The sequence below is a fragment of the Sorex fumeus genome, unplaced genomic scaffold (genome assembly GCF_029834395.1).
Source record: "Sorex fumeus unplaced genomic scaffold, SorFum_2.1 ptg000039l, whole genome shotgun sequence".
Classification (NCBI taxonomy): domain Eukaryota; kingdom Metazoa; phylum Chordata; class Mammalia; order Eulipotyphla; family Soricidae; genus Sorex; species Sorex fumeus.
In genome coordinates, this window is record NW_026606096.1 from 21,676,324 (window position 1) to 21,692,190 (window position 15,867).

The 15,867-nt window shown below is 41.2% G+C and overlaps 1 protein-coding gene across 1 annotated transcript in view; it reads left to right on the top strand.

The window, feature by feature from the left end:
- Positions 1 to 15,867, top strand: part of SPMIP2 (sperm microtubule inner protein 2) — a 164,241-nt gene that overhangs the window by 112,681 nt on the left and 35,693 nt on the right. Inside the window, exon 3 of the mRNA XM_056119022.1 lies at positions 12,204 to 12,262. Coding sequence (XP_055974997.1) covers positions 12,204 to 12,262 — 59 coding nt within the window. The remainder of the gene's footprint in view (positions 1 to 12,203; positions 12,263 to 15,867) is intronic.

The window sequence follows — 15,867 nt, forward strand, 5'->3', positions numbered from 1 at the left end:
CCTCTATCTCCCTCCCTCTCTCCCTTATACCTTATATCTTATATTTCTCCCTTGACTTGATTGTTGGCTTTTTCTTTTCTGCTATTGAGTCAAAAGCTAATGCATTGTCTAAGTTTAGTTACTCTACTTTAACGCATTCATTTCTTTTTGGATTTTATTCGGTGCTTTCTTTTATACTTTATCTCAGTGGACTGATGTTCTCTTCTCCTTTCTTTATTTTATTAAACAATGACATAATTATTGTTTGGAAATTTTCCTTGAGGAATTAAAAAAAAAATCCAGTGCATTTAAGAACTTTGGGGCTTTAACCCTATCCATTGGTGAGGCTGAATACCATCATTCCTTTGTTATATCTGGCGTTGTGTGTGAGGGGTGGGGGAAGGCACTGTTTCATAGATTGATAGGAGCCACCAATTGGGCTCATGTGGCTCTGAGGTTGGGTGGACCTGGCTGTCCAGTCCACCGAGGACTGTGCTCCCAGGTGCCCTGTAGCAGCTGCTGTACGGAGGTCAGGCAGGCCTGGACTCTAACCCTAAGTTCAGAGTTGCTTCCGCTAGGCTGGCAGACCTGAAGGCAAAGTCCAAAGGATCTGAGCAGTGGCTGGGGATCATGGTCATGTGGACCCAATAACAGCTTTTTAGTGAGCTGATGCTCATTACTACCAGAGGGTTTGAGTTTGCCAGTTGCTTTTGAAGACGTGGGTAGTGCTGTATGTTCTATCAGATGAGGCTACGATTGTTTGAGAGTATCTTTCTAGTCACAATAAAGTTCATTCATATGTGTCCCGTATGCCTGAGGGCATTTTTTTTTTTTGCTTTTTGGGTAACACCCAGTGATGTTCAGGGGGTATTCCTGGTTCTGCACTCAGGAATTAGTCCTGGCAGTGTTTGGGGGACTGTATGGGATGCTAGGGATTGAACCTGGATCAGCCGGCAAATGCCCTCCCCACCGTCCTATCACTCCAGGATGTGAAGGACGTCCTATCACATCCCCACGTCCTATCACTGAGGGCAACTTCTCAGCAGTTCTTAAAGATGAGCAGGGATGCAGTCCCTATTACCTCTATTGAGTCTGTGCCAGTTTTAGAGGGTCTTTCAGGCAGCTTGGCATGCTGGATCCTGGCAGCCAGAGCACAGGAATGCAGTGCTGCCCAAGTCCAGTGAAGCTGAGGGCAGCAGGGCTGTACCTAGCAGTGCTTGGCTGTGGGGGTCGGGGGTGGGGTGACATGTGGTTCCAGGGATGAAGTTTGGGGCCTTATGCATACAAGTCATGCACTCCAGATCTTTCCATTGATGAGGCTGAATACCTTCACTTCTTTTTTTTTAAATTAATTTATTAATTTATTGAATCACTGTGGGAAAAGTTACAAAACTTTCAGGTTTAAGTCTCGGTCATGCAATCATCAAACACATTTCCCTTCACCAGTTCTTATTTTTCACCAAGAAGAACCCCAATATACCTCCCTCCCGGCCCTCCCAATGCCTGTGAGGCAGATGAATTCTAGTTAACCCTCTATCTACTTTGATTAGATTCATTGTTTTGACAAAAGATGCACTATGATTATGTAGAGTTTACACCCCCAAATCAGACCTGTTGAAAAGACATTCTGAAATAATTTGTTTCTATAGCTGGTTACAAGAATCAAATGATGACGCGCAGCTGCTATCAAGGCCGTGCAATTTTGGATTTCTGATATTTTACTTATTAAGCCTGGAAGTATTTCTGCTGAGAGTCAGATAATTATAAGACTGGTTTCTGTGGCTCTAGAGCCATGGCTGTGCCGGAGAGCCGCTCATGGGGGGCAACTCGTGACCTCGGTAGGGCGTGAAGGACGATCCTGGAACGCCCCCCTTCCTATGAGGTCTCAGTCGCCCCCGTCACGACTGGCTCATACCTGGCTTTCCAAAAAGCTCCGAGGTGGCCGCCCACTTCTTTTTTGCATCTGTATTTTGGTGCCAGTTTCAAAGGACCCAGATGGTAGTGACCTGGGAATTTGGCTGTGTGCATTCTAGGATAGCAGTGAAGCAGACTTTTCAAATGTCGCGGACTGGTAGGCTTTATGTGGCAAATGTCCCACAGTCCCTGAGCCCTCTTATCAGGCTAGCTTGGCTGGCATTGGAGGGGTCACTTTCACCAGAACCTAATGATCTGCATGTGCACAGTTTTGTGTGTGAAGAACAATCTGTATGACCACTTGGACTTCATTGGCAGCAGTAGCTTCTAGCCCCAAGCTTGCTGAACATCTGCATAGGCTGTGTGGGCCCTTGCTAGCTGGAAATGCTTTGGAAGCATCCAACTGTGGACTGTGGACTGGGCGAGACTGAGCTGGCCAGGCAAAGCAACTGTCTGTCAGTTGTGAGTCAGCTGTGCTACTGGCCTGGGGTGGGCAGGACTCGCTTCAGGCGTGGAGGCCCCCAGCAGTACCAGAGACAGTGGCCAATTCTAGTTCCAACTTAAGCTTCCAAAACTGAGTCACTCGCTGTCCAGTCAGTGGGAGTGAAAACAGACCTTCATACATGGGATACTTGGTGCTCAGATGGCTCCATCCTCTTTCCCAGAACCCTAGAAGTTTGCAGCTGAGATGTTTTCCTAAACCATTGGACTTGAAAAAGTGGGCTATGAAGTTTTCAAGAAATCTTATTTCATGATGACAGAAAGATACAAAACTAAGAAAAAAAGTTGTGTTGGGAGATAGTTGAAAAAAATCTGGAGTACATGCCTTGCATGCATAAGGCCCCAAACTTAATCCCTGACACCACTTGCTGGGAACCCATATGGACCCCCCTAGACTAACCAAGAATGATCCATGAATCCAGAGCCAGGAAAAAGCCCTGAGCAGTGCTGGGTAAAGCCCTGAGACAAAAACAAACCAAGAACAACAAAAAAAGAGAAAAGATTGCTTCAACTTCTAATGAAGCTAAAGTTATGTCTATAGCCAGCTCTTTGGACAAGGGTATTGTCAAAAAACTCTAGAACTGGGGCTGGAGTTATAGCACAGTGAATAGGGCGTTTTCCTTGCACGTGGCCGACCCGGGTTCGATTCCCAGCATCCCATATGGTTCCGCCAGCACCGCCAGGAGTAATTCCTGAGTGCAGAACCAGGAGTAACCCCTGAGCGTCGCCAGGTGTGACCCACAAAGAAAAAACAAACAAGCAAACAAAATAAACAAAAAACCCCTCTAGAACTTGTGCATAGTCTAATATCCCAGGCACAAGGTGCTAAAATGCTATTTTCTTATTTTTTTTATTTTTTTTGGTGTGGGGGCCACACTTGGAAGTATTTGAGGCTTATTACTGGCTGTGCACTCTGGAATTACTCCTGACAGTGCTCAGGAGACCAAATAGGGTACCAGGGATCAAACCTCAGCTGGCGTCATTCAAGGCAAGCACCCTTTTCACTATACTATCTCTCTGGCCCCATCATTTCTTTTCTAACTATGGCATTTGGTCTAAAGTTTTAAGAGCTTCAAGATAAATTCTTAAATCATTGCAAATTTAGAATCATGTATTTTCCTATTATTCATGTACATTACTCCTAAAGCATATTGATAAAAATGCACAGAATACATAATACACGAGTTTAGCCATCCAAATGTATGTTTCCAGGATTGAATCTAACCTCTCAAGGAATCTTAACTGAGCAAGGTGAAAGAATTCATTAAATATCGGAGGCCCTTATTCCTTATTACCTCCTATGTCTCTTGATTTAAAGAAAATGGCACTGAAAACAAAAAATCTACTATCAGCTCCTTTAGTTGGGAAGATTCACGGGACAGTTTCTTTCCACTGATTGTTTTTGTCTGGACACCACATGCAGTGGTACTCTGGGCTAGTCTTAGTTCTGTGCTTAGGCATCACTTCTGGCAGTGCATGGGGGACCACATGGGATGCCATGGCTAGAATCAGGGTTAGCCATATGCAAGGCAAGTTCCTTAATCTCTATCTTTCTGGCCCCTCTGTGCCTTCTTCCTAGTTGAAGTTTCTAGTTTGGCTCTTGTCATCGATTGGCCCTGTCACATTCCAAATCGCCTTAAGCAATTTAAGATCTGAACTCTGTTTTCGTTGACTATGAACAGCATCTAACAGGGGGTAGATGCTCATTTATAAAAGATGGGTGATGAAGCCTGAAATTGTGCCATTTTTCAAGTTGATCGAGAAATCAAGTTGTAGATGAGGGGAAAAAGGAAATGTTGAGTCTACTTTCAACTGAGAATTGTTCTACTCCTAGTTTATTCAACAAAATCATTTGAAAATTATTTACCTTTTAAAATATGGAAACTTAGCTGTACTGTTATTTGTTTACAAGGCATGAGTTACCACCCCTAGCTTAATTCCATGTTGTAAAGCTAATTAAACTGGTAACTTGGGAGAAGCAGATTTTTTAACCTTTGAATTCACAGCAGTGCCAAACACATTAGAGAACTCCAAGGGTGAGAACAGTTGAAAAAAAGAGCTCTTGATTTTATTTCAGAAACTATGCTGAACAAAGAGAGACTTGGGAAGATCTTATATAGCTTTTTTTTTTTTTTTTGCAGCTTGAATAGAATCAGCTCAGACTTCAGACCCTATTAGTGGTCATCACCCAATGCTGGATAAAAGGCTGATCTTTGACTAACTGATTGGTTATTCATTACAAATCCTAACAATGCCCAGCAGAATAAATTCTAGTCTTGCTTCAAAGAAATTCCTAATACATCTTGAGTTATAGATTCAATAAGGAAAACATTTATTTCCTTTGAAGTATAGGAGAAAATAGCAGATAATTGCCTTCTCTCTGAGAATAAATGAGGCAAACTAACATTCATAAGACTTTTGAGGACAAATCTGTTTGTTATATAAATGAAAAAAATAAAACACTGTAATTCGCAAGCAAACATTAGCCAATTATAGATCTCGCAGGGGCAGCATGTGAGGTGCTTGTTTTGTATGAAACCTATCTGAGTTTGGTCCCTGGAATCTCATATGGTCCCCCAAGCACCGCCTGCAGTTACTTTCTGGCTCTGCACTCAGGAATTACTCCCGGTGGCATGTAGGGGACCATATAAGATATTGGGATTAAATTCTAGCTGGTCGCATGCAAGGCAAGTGCCCTACCTTCTCTACTATCTCTCCTGCCCTCTACTCTTATTTTTAAAGAAGTTTTCCGCAGAGGCTGAGCCCTATGACATTCCCCCCTACAATGAATGAAGGAAGGTTCCTTTCTCACCACATTTCACTAACACTGTTTCCAGCCTTGTTTTATTTTGTGGCCACACTCAGCAGTGCTCAGGGCTTATTCCTGGTTCTGTGGTCAGGAATCTTTCCTGGGGACCATAGTGGGTGCTGGGGATCCATTCTGGGTAGGTTTCATGCAAGGCAAATGTCCTACCCACTGTATTATTGCTCTGTCCCCCATATTGGGTTTGTTTTGTTTTTGTTTTCATGTCAGGAATAGAACCCAGGACCTCACACCTGCCTGGCCCATGCTCTCCCACTGAGTCACATCGCGGGTTATGCCGAGTCGTTTTGAATACATGACATTCTCGCCAGTGTGAGATGATATCACATGATTATTTTTATTTGCATTTCCCTGCCAGTAAGCGATGGTGAACAGTTTTTCATTGCTTACTGACCATTCCATATGTCTTCTTGGGGAATAGGTCAGTTCATCCCCAGTCCCCATTATTTTTTTCAGGATTTCTCTTTTCCTCTCCCCATTTTTTGAAGGAGGCTATCCATTTTTCTGTTGTTGAACTTTGTGAGTGTATCTTGGATATTAGCCTGTTTTCTTATGTACTGTGTACAAATATTTTTGTAGGGTGTCTTATTTCAGTATTTTTGCCATGCAAAATCTTTAGAATTTGATATATTCCCATTTGTTTATTTTTGTGGTCGTCTTTGCCAATGGAGCTGAACCATGAAAGACACCTCTGAGGTCCATATCCTGAAGAGTTCTACCTATATATTTTTTCAATATATTTTATAGATTCTTGCCAAGTCTCAAGGTCTTTAATCCACTTTATGTTATGTTTTTTAGTGATGTGCAAGATGGATACAGCTTTACTTTTTTGCAAATGGCTATTCAGATTTTCTAAAACCATTTGTCGAAGAGCCTCTCCTGGCTCTACGTCATTCCCAATTCCTTTTAGAGCTCAACTAATTATTTTCATAAATCATATTTGGCATTTTGAGGGGTTTTGCTTTTGTTTCTAAGCCAGATGCAGTCATGCTCAGGGCTTACTCTTGTCTCAGTACTCAGGGACCACTCTTGGTAAGACTCAGGGAGTCAGAGCCTTGGCACTGGGGGTAGTACTGAGGTCAGCCACACGCAAGGCCGGTGCCTAATTCTGTGTACTATTTCTCTGGCCCTTATTTGGGATCTTGATAGAATCTCCCACGAATCTCTTCATAGCAGGGCTTGGAGAGATAGTCCAGAGGTAAGGCACTTGCCTTACATACAGCCAGCCTTGGTTTGATCCCTGATATATCATATATAGTCCCTTAAGCATTGCCAGAAGTGATCCCTGAGCACAGAGCCAGGAGTAAGCCCTGACATTGCCAGGTCTGGGCCCCAGATCAAAAAAATAAACAAAAAAAATCTCTTCATACCAACACCTAGATATTTCATATTTGACTGAATACCTAGAAGTTGTATATACCACGGTTGCTAATCTTTAGGAATATTTTAGAATTTTACAGAGATTATTATTACAGCACTAACAATAATACTTGACCAATATTTAATTAATTGAGGTTTACATATGAAATACTTAGGTCTATTTTATCTAGTAAAGTGTTTTAGAAAGTGAGGTTTAAAATATGATTGTCCATGTATACTGTATTTTCTGCTTATATGGGTCTTTGAGTTGTATTATTATGAACATAGCCAAAACATAATGAAATGTGTTGTTCACTATTTAGATACTACACAGAAAATAGAGATCCTGCTTCATAAACAAACTCACAGAAGCCAAGGTTTTATTATTATTATTATTTCCTGGTTTTATTTGCTGAAAGTTGATTTGCTAATTCAAATTATCAAAAAAAAAAACACTACTGTTTTAAAGAGAAAAGATCAGGATACAATTCATGTTGATAATCAAACCCTCACAGAATGTGGCATAAATTAAAGTACGGGTCTCTGCATTATTCATTTTTTTTTTGCTTTTTAATAAGAGAAATGCATCACGAAATCCATGCCCTAAACATATTTTCAGAAAGAATTGTTTTGTTTCTGCCCATGCTCTGAATATATAATGAATACTTCAAATACTTCATTCACACAAAGGCCTTTATGCCCCTTTTCTCCCTTCAATGGTTCCAGTCAAGAGTAGGCAACATTATGCAATTGGACAATCCAGCTGCAATGAGATTGCTTCAGAGTGGCTGCGGGAAGAAGGACACCTAAGGGGTTAACAATAATATTTTGCAAATTGAGGCAAGTGAAGAAAAAAGTACATTAGCATAAGAAAAGGTAGCCTTAGGGAATTTTCCACTCAAATGTTTGGTGCTAAGAGCAATCCTTGGCAGGAAGGAGGTGAGAGAAGAGAAACCCTAGTGTCAAGGCATTCCTGAGCTGCATCGCCATTGAGTTCATTCTACTGGAGACAGATTGCCCATGGTTACAGATACGGCAAATAATTCTATCTGGGAGGGGAAAGCCTAAACTGGATATATTAAGGAAAGCATCTTGAGTCAATTCTAATGACAAAATAAGAGGATTTCCCAGCAATCAATCCCCAAAAGACTTCCTAAGTATATCAGGACCAGACACAACATGGTTTAGGATTAAAAGGGAAAGTACTAAGTAACGATTTTCATTGTCAGTTAGAATAGGTCCCAAATGTCATGATGAACAACCCAAACTGAACGGTTTCTAACTCATTTCAGGAATTGTGTCGAATTCAGGCTGATTATAAGTTAAAGTTAGTGCCTCAGTTTATCTAGACATTGCATAACTGGGCACCCAAGCTATGACTCCATGGTAGAGCGCATGCCCCACACATAAGGCCTGGGTTCATCCCCGGCATCAGAAAACAAAAACAACAGAAGCAAAATTGAGCATGTTAAATTAGAATATCTAATTTGGGGCTGGAGACATAGTATAGGAGGTAAGACATAGTATAGAAGGCAGACCCTGGTTCCATTCCCAACACCACATATGTTTCCCCAAACACTGCCAGGAGTCGCCCCTGAGCACAGAGCAGGGACTAAGACCTGAGCATAGCCAAATATAGCCTCAAAACAAAATATCCAATTTGGAGTAATTCTCATTTTCTACTAATTTGCAACTATCATCCTTTTCAACTACTTTTCATTCATTGAAAACATTCCAGAAAACACTAAAAGATTCACATGATTTCCTTAATATAAAAAATAGACATAAATCAGTTGTTACTGTTTCTCTAAGATCCCTTGAAGTTATTGCTGAGTGACTGAACATAGAGCCAGGAATAATCCTTCAGTACTGCCTGATATGGTCCCTAAACAGAAAACCAAAACAAACTGCCATTAAAATTATATCATATGATAGGGTCAATTTCCAGAGCACCATGTATCAGAAATCAAAAATCATAAAACTAGGGCTGGAGCAATAGCACAGCGGGTAGGGTGTTTGCCTTGCACGCGGCCAACCTGGGGTTCGATTCCCAGAATCCCATATGGTCCCCCGAGCACTGTCAGGAGTAATTCCTGAGTGCAGAGCCAGGAGTAACCCCTTGAGCATCGCTGGGTGTGACCCAAAAAGCAAAAAAAAAAAAATCATAAAAATGTGATCTTCTTTATTATATGCAGATAAATACTTTTTTATCTTTCCAATGAATGGCCGGTCTAAGATTTTAACTCTGGTTTTTTAATTTTTTTCCTTATATCTTTACATATGGGGATCCTAGAGCCAGTAGTGAATTAGGTCTTTGGTTTTTAGAAAAATGACTTGATTAAATAAAAATTCTTCCCCAACATAAATAATTTAAATAACTTAAAACATCTGATTAGGAAAATAATTCTTTTTTTTTTATTATTAGTGAAACACCATGAGGTACAGTTGTAGATTTACAAATTTTTGTGCTTGGATCTCGGTCATACCACGATCAAATACCCATCCAGGAAAATAATTCTAAACCACAACTTGGGGAAAAGAGGTGAAGTTTTAAAATGATTTGTGTGTGTGTTTACTTGAGCACCCCTAATGGTGCTCCAGGCCTATTTCTGACTTAGTTCAGGAGTGATCTTTGACAGTGCTCAGGGACTACATGTGGTGCTGTGGATTAGAACTGGGATTGGTCAAATGCCATGCAAGTGCCTAACATCCTACCTGAAGCAAAGTTTTAGAAAAGAGATTCTCTAGGGAGTCAGGAAGACAACTAAAGGGGGTGTAGTACATGTGGAAAAGTATCACTGAAAAGGCTCTATAGAAAAAAATAGTATCTGGTGTTAAAATTAATATTAATGGGACTAAGGGTGCCTGGACGGCCCGCTCAGGATGGGAGGTGCTTGCTGAAAGTAGACTATAGACCAAATGATGATCACTCAATACCTCCATGGCAAACCATAACACCCAAAAGGAGAGAGAGAGAGCAACAGGGCATGCCCTGCCACAGAGGTGGGGTGTGGTGGTGGGAATTGGGTGGGGGTGGTGGGAGGGTTACTGGGACCATTGGTGGTAGAGAATGGGCACTGGTGGAGGGATGGCTTTTCGATCATTGTATGACTGAAACATAAGCACGAAAGTTTATAAGTATATAATGTACCTCACGATAATTCATTTAAAAAAAATTAATGGGACTGGAGAGATAGTTCAGGAGGTAGGGCGCTTGCTTTGCTCATGGTCAATCTGGGTTCCAATCCTCAGCCTCCCATATGGTTCTCCAAGTACCCCCAGGAGTAACCCCTGAGCATCACCAACTGTAGCTCTCAAACAAAAAATATATAATTGTGCTGCTTTTTGAGATGCTGTGAATACAACCTCCAACATTAAAATCAGGAAAAAAAAGGTATTCCAAAACTGAAGTGTGAAGTGAAGTTCTTTTGATAACCCATATCATTGTCTAAACTAGCATGGAAAATTGAGAAGTGGTGATAAATTGAAAATGCTTTTTAATATAAATCTGACACCCCTGCCTACACCCATGCTCATTTGTAAGCTGTGCCATCCATTAGCTACTACAGAATTAGAGGGTCACTTATTCTCAGTAATAAAACATCACCTCGATGCAAAGGAGAGGATGTGCGGAATTTTTATTTAATGTGGGAAGAAATTTTAGGCTATCAAATATTTTCTAGTTTTCCTATGTTATGTTAGGCTTTTTATTTTATTTCTCTGGGGTGGGGCGAAAGAGGGAGGGTAGGGCTCAGGAACTCTTTCTCATTCTGCGGGCTCTAGTGGGCCCTGATGGCATTTGAGTGGTCACCTGACAGGAAGGGGAAAGAACCAGGGTGAGGAGCACACAAGGCAGCACCTCACCTCTCACCCACGCTATAAATTATTTTTTTCTGCAGGGAGTCTTCAAAACTACTCTGCACTCTGAGCTGTCATTGGTAATACAACTATTTCCAAGTGATTTTCTCCACATTTTCTGATTCTTGGGAGAAGAGGTGTAGCAAAAAAGCTCAACTACTTGGGTTTAAATGATAAGTCATAATTGAGAATGCCTGCTTATTAAGATAAAAAATTATAGAGCCACAAATGAGTTTAGGGATGATGAGCTATAATTTCTTGCCCAACTCTTGTTCTATTGTGGAGAGGGGCAGCAGAACACATAGTCATGTTTATTTATTTTGTGCATTTTTTATTAGTTTAAGAATCAAAAGACCTTTTTTTAAAAAAAATTAATTTAATATTTTTCTTTTGAGTCACTGTGAGATACATGGTTATAAAGCTGTTCGTGATGGGTTTCAGTCTTACAATGTTCCAACACCCCTCCCTCCACCAGTGTACATTTCCCACCACCAATGACCCTAGTTTCCCTCCCATTACCCCTCAGCATGCCTCTATGGCAGGCACTTTAAAAAATATATATTTTTTAATGAATCATGGCCTGCACTTTTCTTCTCTCTCTTTCTTCCACAATTATTCTCTGTCTCTGTCTCTGTCTCTGTCTCTCTTTGTCTCTGTCTCTCTCTGTCTCTCTCTGTCTCTCTCTCTGTCTCTCTCTCTCTCTCTCTCTCTCTCTCTCTCATTGTAATAGCGTTTCCTTCTCTATTCCAACTCCCTTCTACCCCAAGACCTGAGTCAGGCTTTCAGCCGTAGGCCAACTCTCCTAGCCCATGATTCTACTGTCCTTTGATATTAGTCTCATACTATGCTTTTTATGTCCCACAAATGAGTTCAGTCATTCAATGTCCATCCCTCTCATTCTGACTCATTTCAATCAGCATGAAACTGTCCATGTCTGTCCATTTATAAGTGAATTGCATGATTTTATTTTTCTTAACAGTTGCATAGTATTCCATTGTGTAGATGTACCAGAGTTCCTTTATTTAGTTGTTTGTTCTCGGGCACTAGGTTGTTTCCAGATTCTGGCTATTGTGAGTAGTGCTACAATAAACATAGAAGTGCAGATTGTATTTCTGTTGTGTGTTTTTGGACCTCCAGGGTATATTTCAAGCAGTGGTTTTGCTGGATGATAAGGGAGCTCAATTTCTAGTCTATCGAGGAATGTCCATATTGTTTTCGAAAAAGGCTGGACCAGTCAGCATGCCCACCAACAATGAATGAGATCCCCTTTCTCCCCACATCCCTGCCAGCACCGGTTGCTTTTGTTCTTTTTTGATGTGTGCCAATCTCTGTGGTATGAGATGATATCTCATTGTTGTTTTGATTTGCATCTCCCTGATGATTAGTGATGTCGAACATTTTTTCTTTATGTGCCTTTTAGCTAGTTGAGTTTCATCTGTAAAGTTGCCTTCAAAGAACTTTTTAAACTGTTTTGTTTCTGGTTTAGGGGCCACTCTAGGCTGTGCTCAGTGCTTCTTCCTGGTTCTCTGCTCAGGGATCATTCCTGAAAGGGCTGTGGGAATCATATGGGATATTGGTGGTCAAATTGAGTTGACCCTGTGCAAGGTAAATGCCTTAACTTTTATGTTATTTCTCTAGCCCCCAAAGACCACCGGTTTTAACTAAACCTATTTTTCTATATAACTCCAAACTTGACTTACTTTTTTCATTAGGAACACAGACCCTTAGACATTTACCTTGGATACAGTAATTATTTTTTGTTTTACAGTATAAGGAACCAAGTCAAGGTGTAATTGAGAAGATAGGCCATCGATATCAAAATCCTTGGTAAGTACATATTAATATATTTTATTTTCTTTTTTCCCCACCCAGTAGTGCTTTATTTCTGGCTCTGTGCTCAATGATAGCTCCTGTTGGGATTGGGGAATCATAGAGGGGTGCCAGGAATTAAACCCTTATCAACCACATGCAAGGCAAACACCCTATACGCTGTATGATGTCTCTGGTCCCAGGGTTAACTTTTTAAAATTTCCCTTGCCTTTCACATTTTGGCTGTCGTTTGTTCTTTTGAGGGGCCACGCCTTGTGTGGCTCAGCTGTTACTCCCAGCTTGGTTCTTGGGGGCTGCTCTGAAGGTCACGCAGAGATCTGGCATACAAAACAAGCCCTGTGAACTGTCACCAGTGTCTCTCTTCATTTCTTTATTCCTTTTGTTTTGAGAAGGGACTCCCCAGCAGTGCTCCAGAGGCTGAGGGCTATTCCTAACGAGACTGGGCCCTGCTTTGGGAATTGATTATCATTGCTCTTTCAAGACCACAGATTCAGTAATGTCTGTTTGCAACCCTTAGATATTTGGAGGTGAGGTTTACTAAAGTCCATTTCATCTCATTTTTGTTTTTGAAAGACACAGCTATTTGCGTGTGCAAAACTAACAAATTTTAGAAGTCTCAATGCTCAGGCCAGTCAAGCCATGGGGCCAAGGCCGAGCAGTACTGGACCACGAGTACTACCCCAGGGGAGCTCAGGAGAGCCATATGGTAGGAAGGATGGATCTCAAGCCTTACGCATATGCGTGAACTCCAGGCCTTGAGTTATCACCCCAACCCTATTTTTTTAACTGGCTTTGGGGCCATACCTGGCAGTGATCAGGGCTTACTCCAAGTTCTGTGCTTAAACATCACTCCTGTCAGGCATCAGAGGGACAATACAGAGTTCCAGGGATCAAAGCCAGGTCATTTATGTGTCCCAAGACAAATGCCTTAGCCACTGTATTATCTCTCTGACTCCGGCCCCTTTCTTTTCTGATTCCATATAGTTTGTCTGTAAAATTAATATTTTTATGTCTAATAAAGGTATAAAATTTTCTTTATCGACTAACTTTTAATTAAGGGAGGCATAGATGAAAGTAAGAAACTGTCAAAATAAAAATAGAACCAAGCCTGTTATTAAGAATAACAACTGGACGAGTAGGTTGGCTTTAGCTACATAAATAATTCTCTCAGTGGAAAAAAAAAACCAACGCAAAATATTTTTTTGTTGTTGTTACAAAGATATCACTTCATGCTGTCTGCCCAGAAACCTTCATAATGGGTAATCGTGGTTAATAAAAGCAGTCCGGCTGAAGTCACATAATTGCTTGAATCCATGCTATCTTAAGAAGGCACCTAACGTATCTGTATTAAACATGTCTAACTCAAGGTGTGCCAAATTATGGGGAAAGAACAAAACATGGGCTTGTCAACGTCTAGAGGCAACATGGACTTTCGGTTTCTAAGAGGCAGGAATCAATCACTATTGCTCTTTTGAGGCCACAGATTCAATGATGTCTGTTTTCACCCTGAGAATTTTGGAGGTGAGGTTTACTAAAGACGCTTTCATCTCATTTTCGTTTCTAATGGTTGAAAGACACAGCTCTTCATGTGTGCAAAACTAACAAATTTTAGTCTTTTTCTGCTACACCACAAGGATGAACTGCACCGACAAAAGACAAGTCTTCCAACATTCCATGAAAGCCTCAAAGTGACTACAAAATAATTCTTGGGCTGTGAGGAGCTCATTGGGAAATTAGTTCAACTGACAAGGCATGCCTGATATTTTAAAGCACAGGAAAAAGTCATAATCCATTATCTGCAAAGTGTATGTTCTGATTAGCATACTGTACTTCAGTTTTTCAGATAATATTGCAGGCATCTATCTGAAAATCCCCATCCAATTATTTCCAAGCTAGGAAATGCATTGAGGGTTACTGAAAAAGTAACTTCTGCAAGCATGGATGATAGAAGTGTGAGAATCTACTATATTTATTTAAACATCAAATGTGGGGTTTTAGAGAAAGTATCTGAGAAACAATGGTGTTTGCACATTTTTCTTGGATAAAAGAATGTTGGTTATATTCACTTCTAGGAAATATATGGATTATGCCGCATAATGAGTATGAGAAATATTTATGTAAATATCTCCTACTTAGGGGATTATGGATTCATCTGGAAATTGGGTTTATGTGTATGTGAAGAAAAATAACAAAACCAATTTCTACATATCGAGTGACAAATTATTAGGGAAGACAATTGTAGCACTGTAGCACTGTCCTCTCGTTGTTCATCGATTTGCTCGAGCAGGCACCAGTAATGTCTCCATTGTGAGACTTGTTGTTACTGTGTTTGGCATATGGAATATGCCATGGGGAGTTTGCCAGGCTCTGCAGTGCGGGTGGGATACTCTCGGTAGCTTGCCGGGGACCATATGGGATGCTGGTGATCGAACCCAGGAAGAATCAAACTTGGGTCGGCCACATGCAAGGCAAAAGCCCTATCCGCTGTGCTATTCGCTCCAGCCCAAGTATAGTATCTGGGAAGACAATTGCAACTAGAAAACAAATTTAATTCAAAAATCTACGGATGACCTTCTGGACTTAACTGTGGTTTCTGCCTTTTATTTATTTTTTTTATTAATTGGTTTGTGTGTTGGGAGGAAGAGGGGGAATGGGACTAGACCACACCCGGCTGTGTTTAGGATTCACTTCAGGCTCTGTACTCAGACATCACTCCTGGTGGTACAGGGACCATATGTGGCGGTTGGCAGCATGAAAAGCAAGCGCCTTAACCCCTGTACTATCTTTACTATCTCTCCAGCCCATCATGTCTTATTTCTAGCTAGTGATATGCCAACGCCCTAAATACTTCTTCCCTCTTGACATTAAAATCATACCTAAGCTTAGAGGCTTCCCTACATCACTCTTGAACTAGAAAGATGCTCTTGAACAGAATGTGCCCCACCCCCTTTCCTTTGTGGACTTGGTCTGAGGGGCATCTTGCCTCTGGAAAGATCTGTGCTTAGCTCCCAGTTCTCAGTCAATGGTGCTCACTCAATTAATTCAACCTATCCAGGGTTGGAAGCTTAGATTCTGTTGCCTCAGCGGTGAACGAGACAAACCTAAGATATGCTTTTCTTTAAACTGGTATCTTTTATTTATTCATTTTTGGGTTTTTTTGGGGTCACACCCAGCCATGCTCCAGGCTTATTCCTGGCTAGTTCTGCGCTCAGAGATCACTCTTGGTGGGCTCAGGAACCATATGGGATGACGAGGATTGAATTTAGGTTGCTTCACTTTTTATAGCCCTATCTGCCACACACTCTTAAAGCCCCTAAATTGGCTTCCTTTTTTGTTTCGGTTTTGGGACCGCAGCCAGTGATGCTCAGGGTTTACTTCTGGTTCATTTGAGTTTCAGGCCTACAGTTTTCCAGCACCAGTTCCATCACCAGTGTCCACTTCCCTCCACTCATGTTCCCGGTTCCCTCCCAACTCCCCACCCCTGCCTGCTTCCAAGAAAGGCACATTTTTAAGTTTTGTTGTTGAACTTTGGGTTTCCTGCTTACAGTGTGTTTGGCTCTGAGTTTTAGATATATGCATACACCACACTTCTATACCAGCAA